General features: G+C 43.2%; 1 protein-coding gene across 4 annotated transcripts in view; it reads left to right on the plus strand.

Annotated features, from left to right (window-relative positions):
• Positions 1 to 26,064, plus strand: part of SLC22A23 (solute carrier family 22 member 23) — a 188,127-nt gene that overhangs the window by 97,128 nt on the left and 64,935 nt on the right. Inside the window, exon 1 of one of the 4 annotated variants that reach the window (XM_053664090.1) lies at positions 19,855 to 20,114. The exons of the other annotated variants lie outside the window; for them this stretch is intronic. Within the exon in view, the coding sequence (XP_053520065.1) occupies positions 20,072 to 20,114 (43 nt within the window). The 5' untranslated portion in view covers positions 19,855 to 20,071. Of the gene's footprint in view, positions 1 to 19,854; positions 20,115 to 26,064 lie in introns of those variants that run through there. 4 annotated transcript variants of the gene reach the window in all.

Here is a 26,064-nt window from a genome sequence, read left to right on the forward strand (position 1 = left end):
CCACAACACAACGGTTGTCGGTTGTCGAGAGGGAGGCCCATACTAACTGCAGTGGGGAGGTGGGAGAAAGGGAATCTCGATTTTTCTGAGATTTTCCTTAATCACACCACCTTCATGTAAACGTGCTACTTAACAAAAGCAAAGAGAAAGAGTCTCTGAGTGCCCTTATTTATTAACTTCTGGGCAAATGGGCATTCCCTGTTGAATTCACCATTGAGGTGTCGCGAAAGGATTATCTTTGCCCATCTGGTGCCCTAACTGCCTCTGATTTGCAGGTGGAAGAATGAAAATGAGACGGAGGCAGAGATCAGAGTCTGTAGAAATTAAACCCTTAAGCAGGCTTTCTTTTCCTTTTGTTGTAAATCACTGTTATACAATAGCTGAAGCTTAGCGGCTGTCCAGGTCCTGCTTGCTTTCTCTCATTGTGTGTGTGTGGGGTGGGGAGTGGTTTTCCCATCAGAGTGGGAGGAAAAGATTCTTTCAGAATCTGCCCTTCTCTGTGGTTCTGACAGGCTAAGGTTGCCTCTGCCTCGGTTGCCCACCATGCGGCACTCCAGCAGCCCTGCTGGCAGAGGAGACTTGGATTTCAGATGTCAGGGAAGGAGCAGCCCCTTCATCTGGGTCTTTGGTGGTTACCACCCCTGAGAACTCCTCCTGCTTTCCTGTTTGCTGAGGCCATGGGCACTGGGGCTGCCTCCGGATGGTCCCACAATCTGCAGGGCACAGAGTAGGCCTCGGCATTGTTGTTCTCCCTCCTCCTCAGGGCAGGGAGGCAGTAGAGCCTGGGTCTCCTGGCTTGATCTAGAAGAAAGCAGCCTATCTCCTTAGCTGCCATTTGCTTCCACAGGCCAGCTACTGCGGGGCAGTGTAGGAGTGGGGGAGAGATGTATTACTGAATCTCCCAAGTGGCCAGTGGTGTGTTCCTAGCCGCAAGGCAGGAGAGGCAAAGAGAAGAGGATTCCAGAGCTGCTGGAGTGGAACACGAGTGGGTCAGGGGATGCCACAGAGACCAGTTATTCAGCCATGACGCCTGCTCGTTAGTCCTGATGGTACAGACTTGACTGAGTGCTGCATGCTGGCCTATTCCCAGACAAAACCTCAGGATTTATATTTGGTGCCCATCTCAGCCACCTCACCCCCAAGCATTAGTGAGACTTGTCTTTCTGCCAGCATTAGTGAGAACATCAGATTACTTTTCACTTTACCTTTTCCTTCTCCTCTCTTTTTTCTACCCCAACAGGCTAAATCCCAGGCATTTTCCACCCTACTCCAGTTACCCTGGACAAAGACCCGTCAGCTGGAGAGCTCACAGGGAGATTTCTTTTCTGTCCAGTGTGGGCCTCACACAGGCTGGGGACTTTAACCGCAGGGCCTTCCAGCTCCCACTCTCTTTCCTGTAATTCCATACAAATGGCATTAGCCCTTACCAGGTCTTTGTTTGCAGCCATGCTAAGGGCACTTTTCATCTGACTTTGGTTTCTTGAATTTTAAGTGAAATTTGTTCCTATCAGCCTGGTGTTGCTTCACGTAGAAGAAATGCAGGCTCACAATGATAAGTTATTGAATGTGAAATGGATGGTTAAAAAAAACTTTCTCTTCTACTACAAATTAAATGCCTGAATAGGAGAAGCGCATCAAAATTTGAACTCACCTTTGATGATTCTAGCTCATTACCCTTGGAATATAGGACTGAGAAGGGCTGTCTCCCCATAGTCTGAGAAATGCCGTTTGTGTCATCTCTGATACAAAGGCAGCTCACTGTTTGCATTCTTTAAGTGATATTACTCATTTTTCTGTTACGAACTGAAATAGAACTAAAATATCCTAGGTCCGACAACCATTTGACAGATTGATCAGCTAATCCAGTCTGCACCTATTAAAACTTCAGAGCACACGACCCCAAACTTTTTGTGTAAGGGACCATAAATTTAGTGTTTTCAGCTGTGCAGACCACACAGTCTTCGTCACAGCTACTCAGCGCTGCCATTCTCGTGCGAAAGCAGCCACAGATGACCTGGACGTGAATGAACAGGGCTATGTCCCCATAAAGCTTTTTTGTAGACACTAAAATTTGAATTTCTCAAGCAAAATATTTTTTGGTTGTTTTGAATCATTTAAGAATATTTTTAAAAGCCATTCTTAGCTCACAGGCTGAATAAAAATGGGCGTCAGGTTGTTACAAAAACAGGTAGTGAGCAGGATTTGGCCCATGGGTCATAGTTTTCTAAACCCTACTTTTTACTTGATCTGAGCCAAAAGGCTGAGAAGCAATTCTGAACACTGCTTTAAAGAAGCATTTAAAAACAGCAGTTCATAATGTGCTGGTGAGTTATGAAGTCCATTTGGGGGATCCTTTCCAATATGTTTAATGGAAAAAGAATAGAATTTAGTGCATCACACATAAGAAAGGTTAACTTTTGGGACAGATGTGTGTGTGCTGAGTCACAATGTGTCAAGTACTTGGAAGGAATTTTATATCAGCCATGGCCCTCCTCACCCCCCATACTTTTGTGTACCCCAAGGAACACGAAGACTCAGAATCAATGGAGTGTTAATGTTGTTAGCCAACAAGAGGGGATAGAGGTGAGTGTGGTTGCCTTCCTTCATGTATAAGGGGATTTAAGATTCCTAGCATAGTTTCTCTCTCCCAGGTCTACAGCTGGTGAGAGATAGAAACAATAAGCAAATATCTATCCTTATGATACTGAGTTGTCTGGGGCCATACCCACTAAATATGAATTTCCTGCTTTCATGTTTTGCCTTTTCTAAGTAGTTCCAGGAATTCATCTTCATCTCCTTCTTCTTCTGTCTCCCCAGACTCAATAATCTTTAAAACCATCGGTTGGGCATTTAGTATTCGTCACTAAGTATAGATACAATGGTGTGTGAGAAGATGGATCATGCATTTTAATCTGACAAAACCAACTCGTGACAACCATGACTGTTGGCCTAATTGCAAGCCAGGCCTTGAGGAGGTGGAAGATGGGGGAAGAAGGAAGATTCTGGCACTCTAATAATTCAGTGTCCACAGGGAATGCCCTGTGGAAAACCGACATTCTAGAAAGGGTCCCAGAAACTCCAGGAGCCAGAGGTTTGTCCTGGGCTGTGGTGGCCATAGTTGGGCTGAAAAGACTTCTGGGAGATAGGATAGCGATGGAGGCAAGAAGGGAGGGAGAGACAGACTCTTAGGTTCCTGACTTGGATGATCTTTAGAAAACAGTGTGAGGCATAAAAAGAAAGGTAGGGAATCCAAATGTTTGAGGGTGCCCACTGAAGAGTCCAAAACCTCAGCTCAGCCCTGTACTTCCTGGTGGTTGAGGGCAGGCTGTGTGTGTTCCCAGCTCTAAAGGCCTCATGGAGAGTAATGAAGGAGCAGACACAAGTAGCCCTGAGGCCAGCTGGATGCTTCTGGCCTGATGAATGGGTAAGGCTCCATCTACTGAGTTGGCCAGAAAAATCCACTTAGTTCTTTCCTGTAAAATAAAAAGACACATTTTTTCTTTTCACCAGTAACTTTATTTATTTGGATATTTTGAATATGTGGGCTCTCTCCCACTATTGGCTTCTAGTAGGTGCTGCTAAACATTGTCCAATGTATAAGAGAGCCCCACAGCAAAGGATTATTTGGCCAAAATGTCAATAGTATCAAGAAACTTCACAAACCACTTTTGACATATTCGATCACTCACAGCACCTTCTCCATACACAGCACAAATCTGTTTTTTTTTCAGTTCAGTTACTTTTTTACTTTTCTTGAAATGATGAAACATAACATGTCAAAAATGTTGTATATCTTCTTCCATTTTCAATATTAAAATGATGTACCCAAATTCACCGATTCTGATGTTTTTTTAAATGCACGCTGATATGACAACTGTCACAATACAATCTAACAAAATTGTTTTGAATGAAGTTAAAGACAACTAAGCACTTCTAGAGCTCTTGTACAGAAAAAAAACTAAATGAATTTTTTGGCCAACCCAATACAAGTCATTGAGAGAAAGGCATGCTGGCTAAACCAGAAGGAGCCTAATGCTTCCTTGTTCTCTTCTCAGATGACACTTGTGGCTTTCTTATTTATCTAGAGAAAGAAATATTTACTTTTTTGAAGGGATAATGAAAGATTATCCTCTAACTCTAATTGGTGTGGCTCAGTGGATTGGGCATTGTCCCAAAATCTGAAAGGTTGATGATTCAATTCCCTACCAGATCACATGGTTGTGATGCAGGCCAGGTACCTGGTTGGGGGGATGCAAGAGGCAACTGATTGATGTTTCTCTCTCACATCTATGTTTCTCTTCTTTATTTCTTCCCCTTTCCCTTCTCTCTAACAATAAATAAATAAAATCTTTTTTAAAAAAGAAAAGAAAATGCAAATATATGGAAGTACATACTGTGCTCAAGAATAGGAAGAATTAACATCATTAAAATGTTCATATTACCATAAGAAATCTACAGCTTCAGTGCAATCCTTATCAAAATACTTGTGGAATTTTTCACAGAACTAGAACAAATAATCCTAACATTTATATGGAACCAGAAGACCTTGAACAGCCACAGCAATCTTGAGGAAGATGAAGAAAGTTGGAAGTATTGTGTTATCTGACTAAACTATATAACAAGGCAGCATGGTAGTGGCATAAAAATAAACACATAGGTCAATGGAACAGAATAGAGAGCCAAGAAATACATCCACACCTATGTGGTCAATTAATCTCTTACAAAGGTGGCAAGAATATATAATCAGGTAAAGAGAACCGCTTTAATAAGTAGTTTTGGGAACACTGGACAGACACATGCAAAAGAATGAACCTGGATCACTTTCTATACTATATTTAAGAATACAACATAAACTCAAATGAATTAGACTTAAATGTAAGATCTGAAGCCCTAATACTCCTAGATGAAAACATAGGTTATGAACTCTTTGATGTCACTTTTAGCAATATTTTGTTGGCCATGTCTCCTTGGTTAAGAAAAATAAAAGAGGACTTCCATCAAGATGGAGGTGTAGGTGGAAGCACTGGGCCTTCTCACACAACCAAGTTTAAAAACAACAAAGTTTTAGCAACAAAAACGCAGCCAAACCACAGAAAATTGAACTACATGGAAGTCTGACAACAACAAACCCTTTAGCCAAAACAGTAAGAGAGGCAGAGCCAGCAGCAGAGTGGGGTCAGGCAGGAAAGATCGACCAGGAGCACAACCCAGGCACGCCGGCAGCCGTAGGCGGATCCCAGGTGTGGAGAAGCAGGCGGACCCACTGAGGGCGCAAGGCTGTGGACCCACTGAAGGCTGACCACAGTCATACATTCAAGCACAGATAAACAGGTGAAGGAGCGAAGCAGTGAGACAGACCGTGCAGACCCCAGTGGTGGAAAGTGGCAGAGGGGACCGCCATTGTCCCTCTCTGACCCCACTCCCACATACAGCGTCACAAACCAGCAACCTGGGTGGCCTCTCCCTGGTGAACACCTCCTCGTATGTAACAGGCACAAACAGATCAAAACATGGCTCAAGAACAACTCAGAGCCCCAGAGCTGATAAATCTAAGTGACCAAGAAATAGCCAAACTTTCAGATGCACAGTTCAAAATACTGGTGATCAGGATGCTCACAGACTGGATGATTTTAGTCACAAATTAGAAGAACATATGAAGGCTACACTAATTGAAATGAAGGGACGTGCACAGGAAACCAAGAGTAATGGAAAGGAAACTGGGACTCAAATCAAGGGAATGGACCAGAAGGAAGAAAAAAAAATGACCAAACAGAAAAGTATGAAGAAACAAGAATTCAAAAAATGAGGAGAGGCTTAGGAACCTGCAGGACATCTTTAAATGTTCCATCATCCAAATTATAGGGGTACCAGAAGGGGAAGAGGAACAGCCACGAGTGGAAAATTTATTTGAACAAATAATAAAGGAGAATTTCCTCAATCTGGCAAAGGAAATAGACTTCCAGGAAATCCAAGAAGCTCAGAGAGTCCCAAAGAAGTTGGACCCAAGAAGGAACACACCAAGGCACATCAGAATTACATTAGCCAAAACTAAAATGGAGAGAATTCTAGAAGCAGCAAGAGCTAAGGGGACAGTCACCTACAAAGGAGTTCCCATCAGACTGTCAGCAGATTTCTCAAAAGAGACCTTACAGGCAAGAAGGGGCTGGAAAGAGATATTCCAACTCATGAAATCCAAAGACCTACATCCAATATTGATCTATCCAGCAAAGTTTTCATTTAGAATGGAAGGACAGATAAAGTGCTTCCCAGATAAGATCAAATTCAAGGAGTTCATCATCACCAAGCCCTTATTATATGAAATGTTAAAGGGACTTACCTAAGAAAAAGAAGATAAAAAAGATGAACAGTGAAAGGACAGCAAACTCACAGTTATTAACAACCATACCTAAAACAAAAGCAAACTAAGGACAGCTAGATCAGGAGCAGAACCAAAGAAATGAAGATCACCTGGAGGGTTATCAACAGGGGAGTGGGAGAAGGAGAAGGGGGGAGAAGGTACAGAGAATAAGTAGAATAGATGGTAGGTAGAAAATAGATAGGGGGGAGGGCAAGAATAGTATGGCAAATATAGAATCTAAAGAACTTGAGACACGTGGTCATAAACTAAAGGGGGAAGTGGTGGGGGAGGGGTGTGCAAGGTGGAAGGGAATGAAGGGGGGAATAGAACTGTAATAGCATAATCAATAAAATATATTTTTAAAAAGTTAAAAAAGAAAAGAAAAAATAGCATATTTTGCCATGTATTATGCCCAAATTTTCAAGGGAAAAATAAAAGATGTTCATTACACATGGGTAGCACTAATTCTGTATCTATATAAATGTTTTTAATTTTTTTATTTACGTTTATGCATTAAAAGTGTAACTCTGGAAGCAATAACTATATCCACATGCCAAATAATACCCTAGAATACAATAATTGCTTTTGTTTCTAAATATAAATAAATAAATAATTGAATTAATAAATGAAAACAAAAGATTTTTTTCTGAAAGTTTGAGCCAAAAATGTGGGTGTGCATCATGCATGGAAAAATATGGCAAACAAATGGGACTACATCACACTGAAAAGCTTCTGCACAGCCAAGGGAACCATAACAACATGAAAAGTCAAGTCAAAAGTCTACTGAATGGAAGAAGACATTTGCATGTGATACATCTGATAAGGGATTAATATTTAAAACATATAAGGAGCTCATACAACTTAACACACGCACACACACACAAAAAAAACCCTGAACCCAATTTAAAAAATGGATGGAGAAGACCCGAATGGAGATTTTTCCAAAGACGATATACATTATAGCCAATAGACATATGAAAAGATGCTCAGTGTTACTAATCATCAGAGAAATGCACACTAAAACCACACTGAGACATCACCTCACACCTGTCAGAATGGCTATCATTGATAAATCAACAAACAAGGATTGAGGATGTGGCAAAAAGGGAACCCTAATGCACTTTTGGTGGGATTGTAAATTGGTGCAGTTACTATGTAAAACAGTAGTGGGTTTTCTCCAAAAATTAAAAATAGAACTGTTTTATGACCCAATGATTCCACTGGTGGGTGTTATCTGAAGAAATTCAGAACACTAATTTGAAAAGATATATGCACCCCTATGTTCATTGCAGCATTATTCATGATAGCCAAGATATGGAAGCAACCTAAGTATCCACTGATGGATATATACAATGGAATGTTACTCAGCCATGAAAAAGAATGAAGTCTTTCCATTTGTACAACATAGATGAACCTAGTGGTATTATGCTAAATGAAATAAGTCAGAAAAAAACAAGTACCATGTGATTTTACATATACATCAAATCTAAAAAACAATAAATTAAACAGAAACAAACTCATAGATACAGAGAACAAATTGATGGTTGAAGGGATTAAGAGGTACAAATTGACGATTACAGAATAGTCATGGGGATGGAAAGTAAAGTTTGGGCATTAGAAGTAAGCACTGATCCTGCGAATCAGCAAAGGCAGGATATTTTAATAGGATGATTGAGATAAGCAAAGGCATGGCAGAAAGTAGACTGGGAGGTGTGTGTGAGGGACACTAAGGGAATGAGTGCCTCTCACGGGGCTGCCTGGGAGTGGTGGGGAAGATACAGATCGAAGAGTAACTGGAGGTGCTGGAAGTCAGTGGAAGTAGAAATGGATGCCAACAGAAGGCTTTGAAAAGCTACTTGATTGTTCATTAGTGATCTCATCGCTGTGTGGCACCCAGATCAGAGAAGGTAAAGGAGGAGGACCCACCTCAGCTGGAACAGTAGCAGTGGAAATGTGGAGGAAAGTCAGATCTGAGAGGATTTTTTAAAATTTTATTGATTATGCCATTACACTTGTTCTATTTCTCCCCCTTCACTCCCCTCCACCCTGCACACCCCTCCCCCACCATTCCCCCCTTTAGTTTATGACCACGTGTCTCAAGTTCTTTAGATTCTATATTTCCTATACTATTCTTGCCCTCCCCCTATCTATTTTCTACCTACCATCTATGCTACTTATTCTCTGTACCTTCTCCCCCCTTCTCCTCCTCCCACTCCCCTGTTGATAACCCTCCAGGTGATCTTCATTTCTTTGGTTCTGCTCCTGATCTAGCTGTCCTCTTAGTTTGCTTTTGTTTTAGGTGTGGTTGTTAATAACTGTGAGTTTGCTGTCCTTTCACTGTTCATCTTTTTATCTTCTTTTTCTTAGGTAAGTCCCTTTAACATTTCATATAATAAGGGCTTGGTGATGATGAACTCCTTGAATTTGATCTTATCTGGGAAGCACTTTATCTGTCCTTCCATTCTAAATGAAAGTTTTGCTGGATAGATCAATATTGGATGTAGGTCTTTGGATTTCATGAGTTGGAATACCTCTTTCCAGCCCCTTCTTGCCTGTAAGGTCTCTTTTGAGAAATCTGCTGACAGTCTGATGGGAACTCCTTTGTAGGTGACTGTCCCCTTATCTCTTGCTGCTTCTAGAATTCTCTCCTTCATTTTAGTCTTGGCTAATGTAATTCTGATGTGCTTTGGTGTGTTCCTTCTTGGGTCCAACTTCTTTGGGACTCTCTGAGCTTCTTGGATTTCCTGGAAGTCTATTTCCTTTGCCAGATTGAGGAAATTCTCCTTTATTATTTGTTCAAATAAATTTTACACTCATGGCTGTTCCTCTTCCCCTTCTGGTACCCCTATAATTCAGATGTTGGAGCATTTAAAGATGTCCTGCAGGTCCCTAAGCCTCTCCTCATTTTTTTGAATTCTTGTTTCTTCATACTTTTCTGTTTGGTCATTTTTTTTCTTCCTTCTGGTCCATTCCCTTGATTTGAGTCCCAGTTTTCTTCCAATCACTGTTGGTTTCCTGTGCATTTCCCTTCATTTCAATTAGTGTAGCCTTCATATGTTCTTCTAATTTGTGACTAAAATCATCCAGTTCTGTGAGCATCCTGATCACCAGTGTTTTGAACTATGCATCTGAAAGTTTGGCTATTTCTTGGTCACTTAGATTTATAGGCTCTGGGGCTTTGAGTTCTTCTTGAGTCATGTTTTGGTCTGTTCATGCCTATTACGTGTGAGGAGGGGAGCCTTAGGTGTTCACCAGGGTGGGTCACGTAGGTCTCTGGGTTGTGATGCTGTATGTGGGGGCCGGGTCAGAGAGGGGCAATAGCGGTCCTCTCTGCTGCTTCCTGCTGCTGGGACCTGCGCAGTCTGTCTCGCTACTCACTCCTTTGCTGGTTTATCTGTGCACAAATGTGTGACTGTGGTCAGCCTGCCACCATGCGCCCTTACTGGGTCTGCCCATTGCAACCCCACGCCGGGATCTGCCAACCACTGCCTGGGGTCTGGGTCAGTCTGGCAGAGTTTTCCTGTGCAACCCCACTCTGCCAGTCACTGGCTCTGCCCCTCTTACCAGTCTGGCTGAAGGTTTCGTTGTTGTCAGACTTCTGTATAGTTTGATTTTCTGTGTTTTGGCTGCGCTTTTTGTAACTAAAATTTTGTTGTCTTTAAACTTGGTTGTGTGAGAAGGCACAATGTTTCCACCTATGCCTCCATCGTGGCGGAAGTCCAGATCTGAGAGGATTTTTAGGGACAAAGTTTGATGAATCCAAAGACTGAGTTCAGGTAAGAGGAGGAAGAGGCCCCCAGTTTCTCAACTCAGGGTGACTAGTGAATGCATACTGCATTAACAGACACGAGGAAATGGAAAGGTTGACATGGGGAAGAAACCATGATGAGCTGAGCTTCAGATGTGGGGTGTTAAGTGTTAGGTGTGGCAGAAACTTACAAGGAGATAAGCAGAGATGTGCAGCTGGAACTTAAGGAGAAGACAGCTCTGGCAGGTCAAGGTGACATCATTCACATACTGGAAGGAGTCCATGCCCTCTGACAGAGAGGCGCCAGTCTCTGGCTCTGAGCAACCAGAATAGGAAAAAGTTTTGGTGGCACCAGGTTGAACTAGTCATAAGTTGTAGGTGAAACATTTTAAATGCACAAGTGAAAGCTGTTTAGTAACAGAACAGCTGACAGCAAGCATGGTACCATGTCACTTTGGGGTCACGTGGTATATTCTATAGTACTCAAGAAGGCCACAGCAGACTACACACTTTAGAGAATAGCTGACACCCAAACAAGGGATTAGTAGCAGGTTACAAATGTGAAACAAAAACAAACTTCATTTAGCGTCCGGGAGGCCAGATTTATTACATAACTGCTTGGGGTAGGATGGAGCGTGCCATCTCGAGTCTGTACCCGCACAAGATCCACATCTTGTCCTGCAAAAGGCAGCATGTTTTTAGAAATATAGGCTACACATACTCTTTATAACTAAAAAATGAGTGGTTTCTCTGTAAGAAACTGTTTTCTTCAGACAAATGAAGAAGACTATACAAGTCAAACACATCTTAGCATTTGTTTCCCAGTCAGTTGAATCTCTGTGGCCATCAAAATCCCCTCTGTGTGCCGATTCCCCCAAGTGCTGATGTGCAGAGTCTGCCAAATTCAATCGAGAAAAAAGTAGTGACAGTAAATGAAAGCATAAATAATTCTGACAAAACCAGCATTGGGGCATAGGGACATACTTATTACACACTTAGCCATGGATCGTTTGTCAAGTATTGGACAATAAATATGTTTTTTTCATATAAAGGGAACTTGCTCAGTGAGGGTTCCACTTGTTTTCTGATACATAACTTATTGAATGACTTACCAAGACTAGAGAGATGTCTCTGTCGGGCTCCAGAGGTGCCAGGAAAACATTTCTTGTGTTTGCCTCCAGCCCTGGAAGCCCCTTACTCCTTTCACAGGAGACAGCAAGCAGGTGGATACCTTGCACAGAAGCTTGTTTCTCAAGTTAACAAGAATCAAACAGTGATATTGAAGGATTTTGTGATTGCTTAACTGGTTGCTTAATGTGCTTGAAGTTTGGCTCTTTCAAGACACCTCTCTGTTTTTACTTCTAGAGAAAGGATCTTTATGTATCATTCTGTGAATTCAAAGTAGTTTTGCCTTAACCTTCAATGGAACTCCAAACATTCTAGAATTGTTACTAGTCCTCTGGGAAACTGGGCCCTCAAGCTGTGTGCACCCAGGGCCCAGGTTTCTCACCACATGGTTGTTTCCGGGCACCATCGCTTTTGTCAAACAGAATACTTTTAACTTTCCAGTAAAGTATTTATTGAGCTCATTAGAGGGCTCCCATGGAATTCTGTATACCTGTGTTTTTTATTTCTTATCCTCACTGAAAAATGAGTTAGGGGAGGGGAATAGTGTTAATGTGAATATTTGACCCAGCTCTGTGTTGGGCACACAACTGTTCTCTATTATTTCTTAATTTTTTCAATATACTTGAAATATTTTTATTAAGAATAATTAATTTCAGTTTTCTCCTCCTTTCTAGTTAAATATTCTTGAGTGTGCTCACAAAGTGTCTTTATTTCAACACTCTAACATCAGATTCTAGATCTGTGCTGTTCAATAGAACACTTGAAATGTGGCTAATGTAACTGAACAAAAGAATTTTTAATTTAATGCTAATAATTAATTTAAATTTAAGTTTAAATATGTGGCTACCATATTGAGCAGTACAGGTCTGAAAAAGCTGCAGGAACCAAGATATTTCTCTAGTGCCATCTGAAATGGGCTGTATATTCTAATTTGTGTACCATTCTGTGGGGGCAACTTTGCAAGCAAGTCCCCCTGTCCGCCATGGATGAAACTGAAACTACTAAGACATGATCTGCTTGGGGAGGAGAGGTGATCAATCTCTTAAAGGAGAAGGACCAAGAACCTCTTTTTCAAAGCCTTTTATTAGGTTCAGAACACACAGGAATACAGGTAAAGCTCATCAATCAATGTCAGGTGGCAAGGATCAAACAGTAGATAGCATTTCAAAGAAATATGAGGGTTTAATCTGAATCAGTGTCTGTCAGGTAAGGGAGCTGCAAAAACTTTGGGAGACGTACTCATTTCCTCCTCAGACCCTTAACATATGAATGAAAGCACTCTTAGCAAAGCAGTCTTCACAGGACTTTAGGAATTCTTTCTTATGCCCGATCACCCTAGATCCCACTCTAGCCGGAAAAGGGCTGCACTGCCTACCCTGTCACAGGTTTTCAGGCTTAAGTGGATTAGAGCCAGGAAGGGCTTCTCCCAGGCTCTGAAATGGGGACTCCGGCTATGTCAGAATAGTTGAGGGGGCGAGGGTCCATCACTCCCTCTTTGTTGCAGCCCCCTGAGTCCTTCCATGATGGCCTCCCAAGTGATCGTGTCTGGCTTAGGTTGCCCCTCTCTGAGGGGTCTTACCAGTCCCTGACTAACCAACCAAGCATTGGGGGCAGGGGATGAAGCAGAAGCAGCGTTGCTGCCAGAGACAAGCTTTGTCTCCTTAGTGGCTCAAATTTCAGAGGTCGCTCACTCAGCCTTATCCATGGGGAGGGGTTACAACTCCTGAAACCAGGCAGATCGGTTCCCAACACCATTCCTTAGTGGAAGTCCTCTTAAAAGATCTTAGGAATTAATGAACCAAGCCTGAAATTTACTGAAGGAAATGACATCCTAAATACAGGGCCTGGCAGAAGTAACACCTGCTTGAGTGTGGTTGGTAGGGTAATAATACGGGTATAATAATTTATAGTTTTAATTTGAACACTTCACCTAAAATGTCATATGGTGTGCTTGAGTGTGATATTGTTATGTCACAGAATTACATGCTCATGTAATAAAAGAGTTTGAAACAAAAAAGGGGGGGTGTTATCTTTGCTGGACCCTATATGTCATGTAAGTTTCTTTTCCCACCTCCTACTTGTCCTTCTCTAAATGAAATGTTTTTCCTCTTGTGGAAGAGATGTCCTCACATAGGCACTAGTGTTCAACAAAGATTGGCTCTTCACTAGGTTTCACCACACCCTAGTCCCTGGGTCTCCAGTCAGTGAGTATCATTATGTTTGGAAACAGATAGGCAGTTCAAGAGCAACCATGGTCCTTAGACAGTTGGCTGACTGCTGAGTATTTAAGTATGTCTCAGCAAACACCAGAGTGAGCCCTCATTGATAAACTTAGCTTATCTTATGAAGGGCTGGTCTCCTTAATGGTTGTAGTGATAAATCATGCTAGTCTATTGGAAAGAGACAATTGTATGTTTAAATGACGGAAACCTGTATGTGTATTTGGGGGTGGTATTTGTTTTGTTCTTACAGAATAATCTGGTTTTAAAAATAAAAAGATCTAAATTCAGGTCCTGGATACTAGAAACCCTATGACCTGAGGCCTGTTTAGTAACCAACCTCTTGACGCCTGCCCCCCATAAAATGGGAGTACCTCATTTGCATGACAAGAATGCAAGAATGAGGTTAGAAGTAAATGTGGTGATCTGGTAGCTGTGTTTGCTAATGAAGGGTCCCCAATATGCCCCTGTGGCAGAAGGATTATTTTGAGCTGATGGCATGTGAGAATCAACAAATGCAGTAAGAGGCTTTCTCTGCAGCCCTGACTGCCTAAAAGCAGATCCTTTCAAAAGAATTCAGCTGTTCAAGTACCCCTTTACCTTCAGGGGAAAATATGACTTCTGTCACCACAGAGAATTGCATGAACAGGCTTTACTAATACAAACTTGACTGTCCACTAGTTTCCCTCATCTATTTTGCAATCATTTCCCACCATTTATTATCCCTTGAAATCCTCATTCTCTCCCTGTGTTAAGGTAGTGTATAAAACCCAAATTCTAACTGCTTTTCTAGACACTCTTTTGTGAGCCCTCCCCCATACAAACCTTCCTGAATAAACTTTGTCCTTTCTCTAGTTAATCTGTCTTTGTCAGTTTAATTTTCAGGCATCCAATGATTAGAGTTAAAGAGGATAAAAGAAAAGTTTGCCCCCTCCCCCAATACTAACAGGTGAAGGGGTTATTTGTATGATTGTGGTTTGAAGGCGAAAAATTCCTTTAAGACAAAGATTCTGAGGCTTTGTGTGTGTCAGGATCTCCTGGGCCCTGTCACACTCTGGCTCCATCACCCTGAGAGCATCTGCTTCAGTCTGGGCATAGGGCCCCGGGAGCCTGGCTCAGCAGGTCAAGGCAGCCCCAGTGGCGAAGCACTGTCTCCAGGACCTCTGCATCTAGGAAGATCAAAATGCCAGGGATGACCTGGGATGGCCTCACTCTTTCATAGTTTCGGGCACTGTACTTTATTCTGCATTTCAATTTTGAGTTTAGAATTTGGTTGCTTAAATGGCATGGTTTGTACCTTTCAATTTTGCTTCATCTCAATTTGCTAGACACACAATAGCTTGTTGATGGAGTTGAATTATGTTAAAGAGACACATACCTTTAAAATATCGGGCTGTAATGGGTTTGATTTGAAATTCAAGGTTATATTTTACAACAAAATGGTGACTGAAAATAAGTTTTCACACAGACAGACCTGGCATCATATTATTTACCTAAAGGAACAAAATGCTAGTTGAGGAGTTACTGAACTTGGATTACCTCCTTAACTCTACTGGGCAGTTTGCTGCCTCAATCCACAAATCAAAATATGTTTAACCACTTGGGCCCAGGATTTGTTTATGAAATGAGAGAAGTACATGGAGATTTAAGTTATATGATTTTTTTAAATCTGTTAACTTTTCAAGTTTACATTATTTATTTTGCTTAAAGCACATGACTTGAATTTTTTTATTTTTCCCAAGCCAGTGTCTTAGTTTTCCCTGCTTGTATTTTATTGCCAAACATGCTTCTTTTCTCCCTCTGTTCCGCCCTCGTGCTGGCAGGAAAGCTGTCACCTAAGATGATAAATGGACTGTTCACTTGGTCTCTGCTGTTTTGTCTCTTTCTCTTCTGTCAACTTTGTCAAAGGCTGCCCAGCATGAATCAGAAGTGTTGTCTGAACATTTACCCCAGGCTTTGGGTTGTTTTGTATGACAGCATTTACATTTGAATGTTGCCCAATACCACAGACATGAATAAACAGTGACTGCAGCATCACATGCAAAGTGGAGTCATGGAATGACTTTTTCTATGTCTTTATGTTCTGGATCAAAGACAGGGAGAAAAGAGGGAGAGAACAAATACTCGTGGTAGAAGTGTGCCCTCAAACCTTCACCTTGAAATGGCCTCTTGCACCATATTAAAGTAAGCTTTTAGAATAAAATCTTTTGAACAGAAAGATTCAATGGCAGGGCTTTTCAAATTTTTAAATCCTTTGTGGTTAATATGGTCCTCAACTTGATATGAGGGAATGCTTTCTGAGAAACTCTCTTCCCACTGACCCTCACGAGGGCATCTGTGAATCTGGTCAGCTTCTCTAGGCCTCGATCTGGGGAATATTTCTCTTTTCAAAGTGCTGTGTGTCCTGAGCACATCTTCTGCAGAACCAGGAACTCTCGGGAGCCCCTCACACAGGTCATTCTGAGCAGCACCACATGTGTATGTGATGACGGTGCACATGTTCACGTGGAACATAAGGACAGGGCTTCTGATCACTTCACTTCATCCTTAAGGAAGGAATGTCATGTGAAACACTTTTAAATAGAATTACCTTAAACCTATGTTATCTCTATTTCTTCTTTTCCAAATACTAACATGTCCCTTCCAACCCAATCTCATCAAAACCACAGATACCTTGGGGAAAATCTTTCAGTGACCCCATCTCTGGCACATGGAGGGCTGTCCTTTCCCATCTGCCCCATTCATTTTTCACGTGGACAGCTTTATACGTTTGCTGTGGCAATTGTCTCCGCCTTTTGCACATGGGACTTTGAAAATTGGTTTTGTCCTTTATACAATAAATCATTTAGAAAGGCCCTTATACTGTGATTAGAATGCCAGTCCCTTTGGAATTTGCCATTCTTATGCAAAAAGTCCTCAACTTTCACAGGATTATAAACTTTTACAAAAGTTCAGTTCTATCAGGGTCACCTGGAACTACAGGAGCATTTTGTTATAACCTCTGTTATGGTTGTTGAACTGTTGCTGAATTACTACAATAATGTGCTGTGCCGGGCACCAGAGCGAACATGCCAGGCGCTTGCCTTGTATCATCATGTTCTTTAACTCCCACACCAAGTCCTCCAGGTAGTACCTCTCAGCACTTCACAAGCCATTCGTTCATAAGCATGTGAAGTACCTTGCTCTATGCCACATAGCTGGTACTTGGACAATGGAGATTCCACCCAATTTTAAAGCTTCTGCTCTTTCTACTGCCTTCTCCAGTCTGTGTCTGTCTTGGCTAGTATTGTTTCTCTGGGACAGCCTGTAGGAAACAAGAGGAGGGAAGGTGGACTCTTGTGGGTATACTCATTTTGAATCTCAAGCATCATAAGCTTGAAAGCTGAGGCTCTCACCCCAGGAGGGATGGGGACAGAGCTTGGGCTAGGGCAGCACCTGGGGAGTGAATGTGAAACCAGAAGAGAAACTTGACTGAATCTCTGGAGACAGATAACCCTCAGTCTCCACCTGTGCACACGGTGCTGGGTCGTCAGACTAGGGGTGAGGGGCAGAGCGGGGAAAAGCATACTAGTTCTGTTTTTATCGGAATTTAAGAGGGGTTTTAAAGGATTCAAAACCCTGCTAGAAAGCTAATAGGATGTTAGTTGTAGTGGGAATAATAGCGACAAAGCTATTGTGTCACCTAAGGAATGACTAGCTACCTTCCCCCCTGGGCCCTACCATTCCTTCTCCCCACCCCTTCATCAGACCACCTCTGCCACATCGCTCAGGTCTCAGTCCAGGGGTCACTTCCTATATTGAGCCTCCCTAGATCCCAAGCTCTCTTTCTGGAGCTCCCGCCCTGGGTTCTCTCTTGCCCCTTACTGTCCAGCTGGTTACTCCTGGTGGAACAGTGACTGTGGGCAGAAAGGGCGAACAGTCTCAGATAAAACAAGAAATTCAAAAGGCTGCATCTTGTAAGATTGAGCTCATCTTACGGCTACCACTAAGTTTGCACAGACTTTTAATTCTCTAACAGTGGTTTTTTAGAATTATGACAAAAACAGTCACACAATTATGAAATGTTACCATTTTAAGGATGTAATAGTAGGGGAGAAAAACTTTTTCCTGTACCCTCTTAGGTTCAGTACATGGGGCCCTGTAAATTAAACCAACAAAAAAAAAAAAGATTAGCAGGAGAAAAGGCAAACAAATTTTATTTGAGTTTAATATTTTAATTTTTATATGCACACAGGTCTCACAGAAAAGGAAGTGAAAACCTAAAGAAGCAGTTAGGCCTAAGAGCTTACATGTCATTTTAATGAAGAGCAGTACATTTGTGGGGAAGTGACAAAACAGAGGAAAAGGGCTTGGACTTAAAAGGGTGGCAAGTTGTGGAGAGGTAAATATATGGGAAAACAAATGGAAGAGAAGGGCTATTTAAGTGAGCCCTTTCAGTGTTATGTGGACTCAATCCGTGTCACCCCCCGTGATCAGGGTTGTCCAGTCTCCTCTCCCTGGTACAGGTGGGGAAGGGGAGAGGGACACCTTCAGGAAGGAGAACTCACGCCCTGCCTTTAGACTGAAAGGAGGGTCGAGAGCTCTACTCGTGTCTGTTGTTTCTCATTTGCCTTCAGCTCAAAACAGTCCTTCCACCCAAGTGGCATATTTTAGAGTGGCATGTGCTAATGTCCTTTGTAATCTTGTGTAACACTCCTTTTACAAACGAGAAAACTTAGCACCAGAGCGACTACTCACGGGTCACTGAGGCAGAGCCAAACCTGGAGTCTCATTGTACTTTTCTCCCTCACTGGCTGCTGTACCCCTTTGTAGGTTCCGCACAGGGACTGCTCATCTGGATCCTGCCCCTTTCCCTCCTGTTAACCTTCTCAGCAGGACCCGTGGACAGCCAATGGGTTATTTCCCTGAGCCTCAAATTAGAATAACACCTACCAATGAGGGAGGGCATGCAGATGAAATTTAAACAAGATATGTGGGAAGAACCTGGTATAGCGTGAACCTACATATGTTATTGAAAGTCTGCAAGCCTGTTTATTCAATCTGTTAAAAAGAAAAAGGTAATAATTACATACCTTATGGTTTCCTTCCAAGAATAAAAAGAAAAAGGTGTCACATGCAGTGCCTAACACAAGCAAGCCCTCCCTAAGTGATAAAAGCTGTCCCTGCAACACCATGTAGCAGCTCAGTAGATGTTCTACCTGAGGCAGCAGTACCCGTCGGGAGCCCGAGTGGGGTGTAGTGGAGAGCTGCTCCACCAGACAGGCCCACTAGCTTTTCTGTGGTTGGGAAGCACTGAGGAGCTTGGTGCATTCATGTTCAGCGCAAAGAGTCAAAGAGCCCTCAGATGTTCCATTCACGACAGGCCTCATGCCTTCATGTAAAGGGGCTTAGTACATGCTGCAGTCCTATCTTCGATGGCCCTATTCTTTAACTCCCATGGAAATTCATGCCTCTTTTGTTTTTGTTGTTTTAATCCAGCATTTATTAAGCATCTGATAGGTGCTGGATACAGTACTAGACAGTAAGAAGGAGGCAGAGAGCTTCTTTTTGGCCTGAACCACCATCTTCCAGTAATTAGCCAAAATGACTTAACACAAAGGGAAGGAGGAGAGGTCTACCCTTTGTTCTCTAGGTCTTTTAGAAAACATGGAGGTGTTCCTTTAGCCACATACATGCGAATGTACAAGAAAGGTGGTATTGCAGACATCAAGGGACTGGGCCCTGTTCAAAAAGGAAAGCCCAGCAAATGTCAGCATGGCAAGAATGGGAGAGTCTGCATTGTCCCTGAGCATGTGGTGGGCGTTGTGGTAAACAAACAAGGGCAAGGTCCTTGCCAGGAGAATTAATGTACAGATTGATCATATTAAGCCCTCTAAGGCTCAAAGTAGCTTCCTGAAACATGTGAAGGAAAATTATCAGAAAAAGAAGGAAATCAAAGAGAAAGGTACCTGGGTTCAGCTGAAGTGTCAGCCTGCTCAGCCCGGAGAAGCACACTGTGTGAGAACCAATGAAAAGGAACCTGAGTCATTCGATTCCATTCCCTGTGAATTAATGATATGATAAATGTGGGGGGGGGAATAAAAGACTTCTGTACTGATAAGAAGGAGGAGGAGAAGAACACAGAGGGGACCAAGCATGGTTTTCATTCTCAAGGGGCTCATGGTTGTGTGGTGCACATGACAGGTACAAGGGAAGGCAAAGCCGAGGTTCTAAAATGGGGCTATAGAGTGCTGTAGGGTCCAGAGGGAGGAGGCTACATCTGGCCTGGCGGTTGGTAGTTGATGGGGAAAGGTGTGGGAGGAGCTGATCCTTAATGGGGGGAAGGAGTTTCAGTGGGTAGAGGCAGAGGGACTGCGAGTGGCAGGCAGTATAAGGTTTGGAACAATACGATTGGCCAAGAACATCAAGTTATGTGAAGAGAGCAGAGAGTGAGAAGGGAAACAGGGCCTGGGTGAAATCAGAGAGAACCATTAATAGCATGCTCAGAATTGGGACTTGACTTGGCATTTTGAGGAATGCTGAAATATAGCAGAGCTACTCTTTAGGGGAAGTAATCTGTCAGCAGTGTCAGGTGAATTAAAGGGAACACCTTCCTGGACAGCTGTTGGAGCAGTGCAGATGAGCAATAACGTGGGTATGACGATGGAAGAGGAAACGTGTGGTGAGGCCCCGTCTCCTCCCTCCAGCCACCTGGAGTAGGTGTTTGGGTGGACGTTTGGATTCCCAGTTTGTTGGGAACATTTACTTAACTGCTGAGTTGGGTGAGGTGCAGATCTCTGTGCATGCATTTCATATTGCTTCCTACAGCCACTCTGGGAATACAGCAGAGCAGCACTTTAATGTAGTGCTCCTCGGGTCCAGGTGGGAGTCCTTGGGGTTAGAACTTCATACACTGTAGAGAGAGAACCCCCCCACCAAGGGGATACACACCTCTCTCACTTCCAGGAGAGAAGGAGTTCCCTGACTAAGGTGTGTTTGTGTGCTTGCTTGCTTTTAAGATTTTATTTACTTATTTTTAGAGAGGAGGAAAGGAGGGAGAGAAACATCAATGTGTGAGAGAAATATCAATTGGTTGCCTCTCGCATGCACCCCCAACCGGGGACCCAGCCCAAAAGCCAGGCATGTGCCCCAACCAGGAATGGACTTGGCAGCCTTAGGTCACTTTGCAGCATGATGCCCAACCAACTGAGCCACGCCAGTCAGGTCCTGACTAAGTTTTAAGAGGGTAAGTGGCTGTCTCAAGGCCACACAGCTGAGTAAGTGGGGATCACAGTAGGGCTTTGTCCTGTACTGTGAACTCGAATTGAGCTGTGAGGAGTTGACATCCATAGTGGCAATTTAAGCAGAAAAGTATTCTGTTACTTGATGGTTATAAATGTGTTGCTCACCAAGCCCACACTGTTCACACAGCAGGGCATGTGTGTGTGGGTATGGTAAATGCAGTGTGACCCTTGGACTCCCCTGGATGGGACTGCAGACTCGTGCCCTCAGAGGTTTTGTCCCCACATGGGACAAGAGGCTTTGCCACAAAGGGGGCATTATTGCTGAAGACCCAGGGCAGGACTTGGCTGAGACCTATTGCTCTGTAGTGTCCAAATTCTCATCCCACCTAACCCTCATGTGCAGCACTTTCAAAGCTGATATGTCATGGAGCAAGTTCTGTCCGAAGCAAGACGACCCTGGGACAGGGTGGCACTGGGTCTAGAGCATCTCAGATCCTGCTGCTGCTGCTGCTGCTGCTAAGGACACACCATTTCTCTCGGGTGGAGAGGAAAAGTTTTCATTGCTCCTCCTGGCCAATATATCCCCTCACCAAGGACCTGTCTCTTGAAAAGCCCTTCCAGTGGCTGACTCTCTGACCCTTGGTTTAGTTGGCTGATGTCGTTAGGTTGAAATAGCACAGAGGGGTTTTCTGATTTGGTGGAGGAGGAGAGAGCTAATTTTAACTGCTTTATGTCACAACAAGTTTGCTTCTTGTTTTTATTGGAATCTCTCTTTAAAAATAAACTAGAAATAATCCAAGTGACTTGTGTTCTGCAGACGTGAAGTGCCCCAGGCTCAGAATTCATGTCTTGCTTCTGCTACCAACTAACTTTTATGACCTTATTTTCCCCTTCAGTAAAATGAGCAGGTTGGGTGAGGCTTAGCGTCTGCGGGCTGGCGGCGCGTGGCCAGATCCTGACCCTCGTCATGTTTTGTGTGACCTAGACAGTGTCTTATTTTTTAATTGAATTTAAAGACCTTTAAACTCGGTGATTTGCCACAGGTCCCACCCGTAACACCAGGTCAGTTTGGCACATTTCTTATCTGCCTGGTATTTGACTCCGCCAGCCCTGGTGGGTGTTCTCTGGGTTTCCTTTCAGCTGAAATAGTCCGAGAATTGAATTTCTTTGCAACTTCAGGTCTTTTATGCCTCTGCCTGACTTGCTCTTTGGACATTGGAAGAATTTTCTTCAATGGAAAAAAGAAGCACATGTCAGCAGGCCAACAGGTGTTATAAGCTGTAATATAGCTTGGTTTTGTTTTATTTTTGTATGCCAGTGCTGCAGAGGGATTGTTAATTATGGGGTCTCAGGGTTAATATGTGTGAAGCTCTGCCTACGGTGTTCAGAGCACTGGTTTTCAAACTGCGTGCCCTGAACCAGCAGCATCACCTAGCAGTCTGTGACACATGCAGACACATGTGATTCTGGGACCCTGCCTGGACCCCTGAATCACAACCTCCAGGGGTGAGGCCCAAGAATCTGTGTTTTTTCATCTCTAAAATGGGATGTTGAAACGATACCTACCTCGTATGGTTATTAGGAGGATTAAACAATAGAATATTTGTAAAGTGGTGCAGTGGTTCTTACACTCGGGAACCATCAGAGTCACTGCATGGTTTTTAATACAGATGCCCGGGCCCAGCCCCAGGTTTCGATTTAGTGGGCCTGGAGAAGGGCCCTAGGAACATGGTTCCAGAGACCCTCGTCACTCTCCCCTGTGTGATGTCACCCAGGAGAACCTGGGGAAGTGAGAAGGGGTAGGGATTGCTGCTTTGTATAGGGGGCCAGGCAGAGCTTCCCTGATAAGGTGACTCTTGGGCAGAGACCTGAAGAAAGAGAGGAGGGAGCCCTACGACTTCCCCTGGAGAGCACTCCAAGCACAGAGAACAGACAGTAAACGCATCCAGGAGGCCAGTGAGCTGAAGTGCAGTGACCATGAGGGACAATGGCAGGTGATGAGCTCAGAGGGGGGAGAGAGGACGGTGAGCACGTGAGGCCTTCAGTCACTGTGAGAGACATCGCGTCTGCTCTGAGTGCAGTGGGAGTCCCCGGAGGGTGATATGTGTGAAGTTACTCATTATCCACAGTGCTCATGACTATATTGTGCTGCCTCTTCTGAATTAGCTATATTTCTGGGTAAAGAAAGAGCCATCAGAGGTGAATAAACATTCTTTACAAAATAATTCAAAGTAAAAAAAAACACACAAAGAATGGAGGAATTACAAATCAAATCACCGTTTTTCACCTCCAGTGAAATAATGGATATGGGCATTCATCACCAGAAGATGCTAAAACCAGCAGGGGAAATGTTGGTGAGCAGCTCCAGGGTGGGAGGCCCAGATGCCAGCATTTGAATTCCTGGATTCATCTTAGCATCATTTAAAGTTGGAGCACCTCCCAGGTGCTGCTGCATGATGAACAGACCCACCCCTGAACTGTCCCATCTGGCTTTTGCAACAAGATGGTGCCATGTGGGGAGGGGAGAGGGACTTTTCTAGATTGAATGGGACCTAAGACATGTGTAACATGTGGGTCTTGTTTGGTGTGGGGTCAACTTTGCCTGCAAAGTCCCCCCCCATCCACCACGGATGAAAATGAAATTACCAAGACATGATCTGCTTGGGGAAGAGGGGTGGCCAGTCTCTCAAAGGAGAAAGGCCAGGACCCCCTTCCTCAAGGGGCTTTTATTGGGGCCATTTGCACAAGAATACAGGTAAGGATCAAACAATAGATAGCATTCAAAGAACTATGAGGGCTTATTCTCAGTCAGGGTGAGATAGCTAATGAGGCATAAAACTTTGAGGAATAAACGTCTTGCTTGGACCCTTATCATTTAAATGAGAGCATTCTAAACAAAGCAGGTTTCACAGAATTTTACATATTCTTTCTTATGCCTGATCACCCTGGGTCCCACTCTAACCAGGCAAGGGGCTGCACTACCTTCCCCATCATAGGTTTTCAGACTCAAGTGGATTAGAGCCAGGAAGCACTTCTCCCAGATGGAACTGGAAACTCGGACTATGTCAGAATAGCCAGGGGACAGGGGTCCATCACTCCCTCTTTGTTGCAGCCCCCTGAGTCCTTCCATGGTGGCCTCCCAAGTGACTGTGTCTGGCTTAGGTTGCCCCCATCTGAGGGGTCGTACCCGTCACAGACCAACCGACCAAGCCTTGGGGGCAGGGGACAAGCTCTGCCTCCTTAGTGGCTCTCAGTCCAGAGGTCGCTCACTCAGCCCCAGCCATGGGGGGCAGTTACAACTCCAGAAACCAGGCAGATCGGTTCCCAATAGTTTGGACCTGATTTTGTTTAATATAACCATAAAGGGACTTTTTGAGATAACTGAATTTGAACACAGACTGGGTATTAAGTACTATGAAAGCATTATTCTGTTAGATGTGATGATGGTATTGTCTTTGTATAAGAAAATGCCCTTTTTGTAATGGGACATATATTTAGAAATGAAATGACACAGTTTTAGGAGTTTGATTTAAAATATTACAGGAAAAAGTGAAAGAGAAAAGAGACAAAAGAACTAAGAGAAGCAAAATGCTGATAATTGCTGACCCTAGTAGGTGCAATATAGGTAGTTATTAAGCTATTTTGTCTTTGTGAATATATGAACTTTCAAAAGAAAAGGTTTTTTAATGCAAATGCAAGAGAAGATGGAAAGATAAGAAAATAGAAAAGAAAAACCTTGTTTAGAAAGATGAAGTTGCTGATAATTCTTCCCTGTGTAGAAAAATTATGCCAAAAAGTGAAATGCATTCACTATTGCTAGATGTTACATAGTAATGATACTATGAAATATTATTGAAATACATTCTGTTTATCACATACCCTGCCCTTAGTTTCCTGATTGCTTGCCAAGGTTATAAAATAACAACAATATTGACAACACTGACGATGAGAAATAGCAGCTTTGTAACGCTCCCTGCGTCGGACATTCTGGGGAAGCTGGGAGCACACTGCTGTGGGGCAGAGTTGGGACCACCCTCCTCGGGAGGCCTGAGGCTTCCATTTGCTCCATGGGACATCTAAGTAAGCAACCACAAGTAGTCAATGTGTTTGATTCATGGAATGCACAGTGTCATGGAAAATGAAGACTGTGGACTGTTACTTAGGAACTGGCTGCTGGGAAAACTGGATGCTAATTTCCAAAGTGTGTTCTTGACCCTAAAACCACCCATGTTCTGTGTCTGCTCCTTCATTTAGCTTGGAAATGCTCAGCCAACTTAAAATGCAAAGACTTCTGCAAGCTTGAAGTTATTCTGATGCTTGAAGTCATTTCTCTCCTTGGATATTTCTTCTCTTATTAAATATAGTAGATTGATAGTAAATTCATAGTGTGTACTACTGAATACCATTCGCTCTTTTTAAACAGAAGAGATTGCTGAGCAGAGAGATCAGTATTTAAGTCCCTATTCCTCATTTTGAGGAATTGCAGTATTAGTTAAAAGAAAAAATAAATAAGATGATAGAAAGAACTCATCTGGAAAGGAAACTGAACTTTATGGCTCATACTGGGGAGCTGGGTTTTATACTCAGCACGTGAGTATGTGGACCATGATGAGCTCCATGTATAAAACTGGGTTCTTTGGGTTTACTGACTGACCTCAGCCACCCTGACTCTAACTGTTCCATTGTAGGAATCTAAGGGAAGAGGAATGCAGTCAAGTGGCTGCACTAGACAGGAAGAAGCCATCACAGTGCTGCATTTGACAGGATCTGAGCCCCTGCAGGGTGCGTAACAGTGGCAGCAGCTCTCAGAGGCTCTGGGGAAGAGGCTGAGCATTAGCAAAGCCAAGGGATTCTCCCCGTCCTTAGCTATGTGATCTTGGACAGGTCACTTAATGACTCTGAGCTTCAAGATCCTCTTGTGTAACAACACAGTTAAAAACAATCAGAGTCCTTGGGCGGATTAAGTGAGTTTAATGCACGAAAAATGCCCCTGAGGGTTTGGCCCACAGTGAGTGGCAGTCAGTACTTAGCCCAGCCCTTGAGACAGGATAGATGCTCAGCAGCTAATTCATTCGGTACCTCTGCATCTGAGCATTGAAATGCCCATGTCCCCATGTCTGCCGGTCACTGGAATGTCACTGGTAGGAAATATTTAAATTTTTGTAGTTTTTATCTTCTCTTTCTCTAAATGTAGAAAACAGCCTTTGGACTGTTCAGACCATTCCTTTAGGTTGGCAGGTCCTAAATTAAGAGGAAAAAGCAGTTTCCTATGGGGAAGAGAAAATTTGGAGCTATTGTGATAATAGCAACCTCTTACAGTCATACCCTAAAATGCTATTTGAGTCTACATGACTGGCAATTTCAGGCCCTCTTTGCTATAATAAGTAA

Source organism: Artibeus jamaicensis, unplaced genomic scaffold, assembly GCF_021234435.1.
Source record: "Artibeus jamaicensis isolate MK-2021 breed Jamaican fruit bat unplaced genomic scaffold, CSHL_Jam_final contig_335, whole genome shotgun sequence".
Classification (NCBI taxonomy): domain Eukaryota; kingdom Metazoa; phylum Chordata; class Mammalia; order Chiroptera; family Phyllostomidae; genus Artibeus; species Artibeus jamaicensis.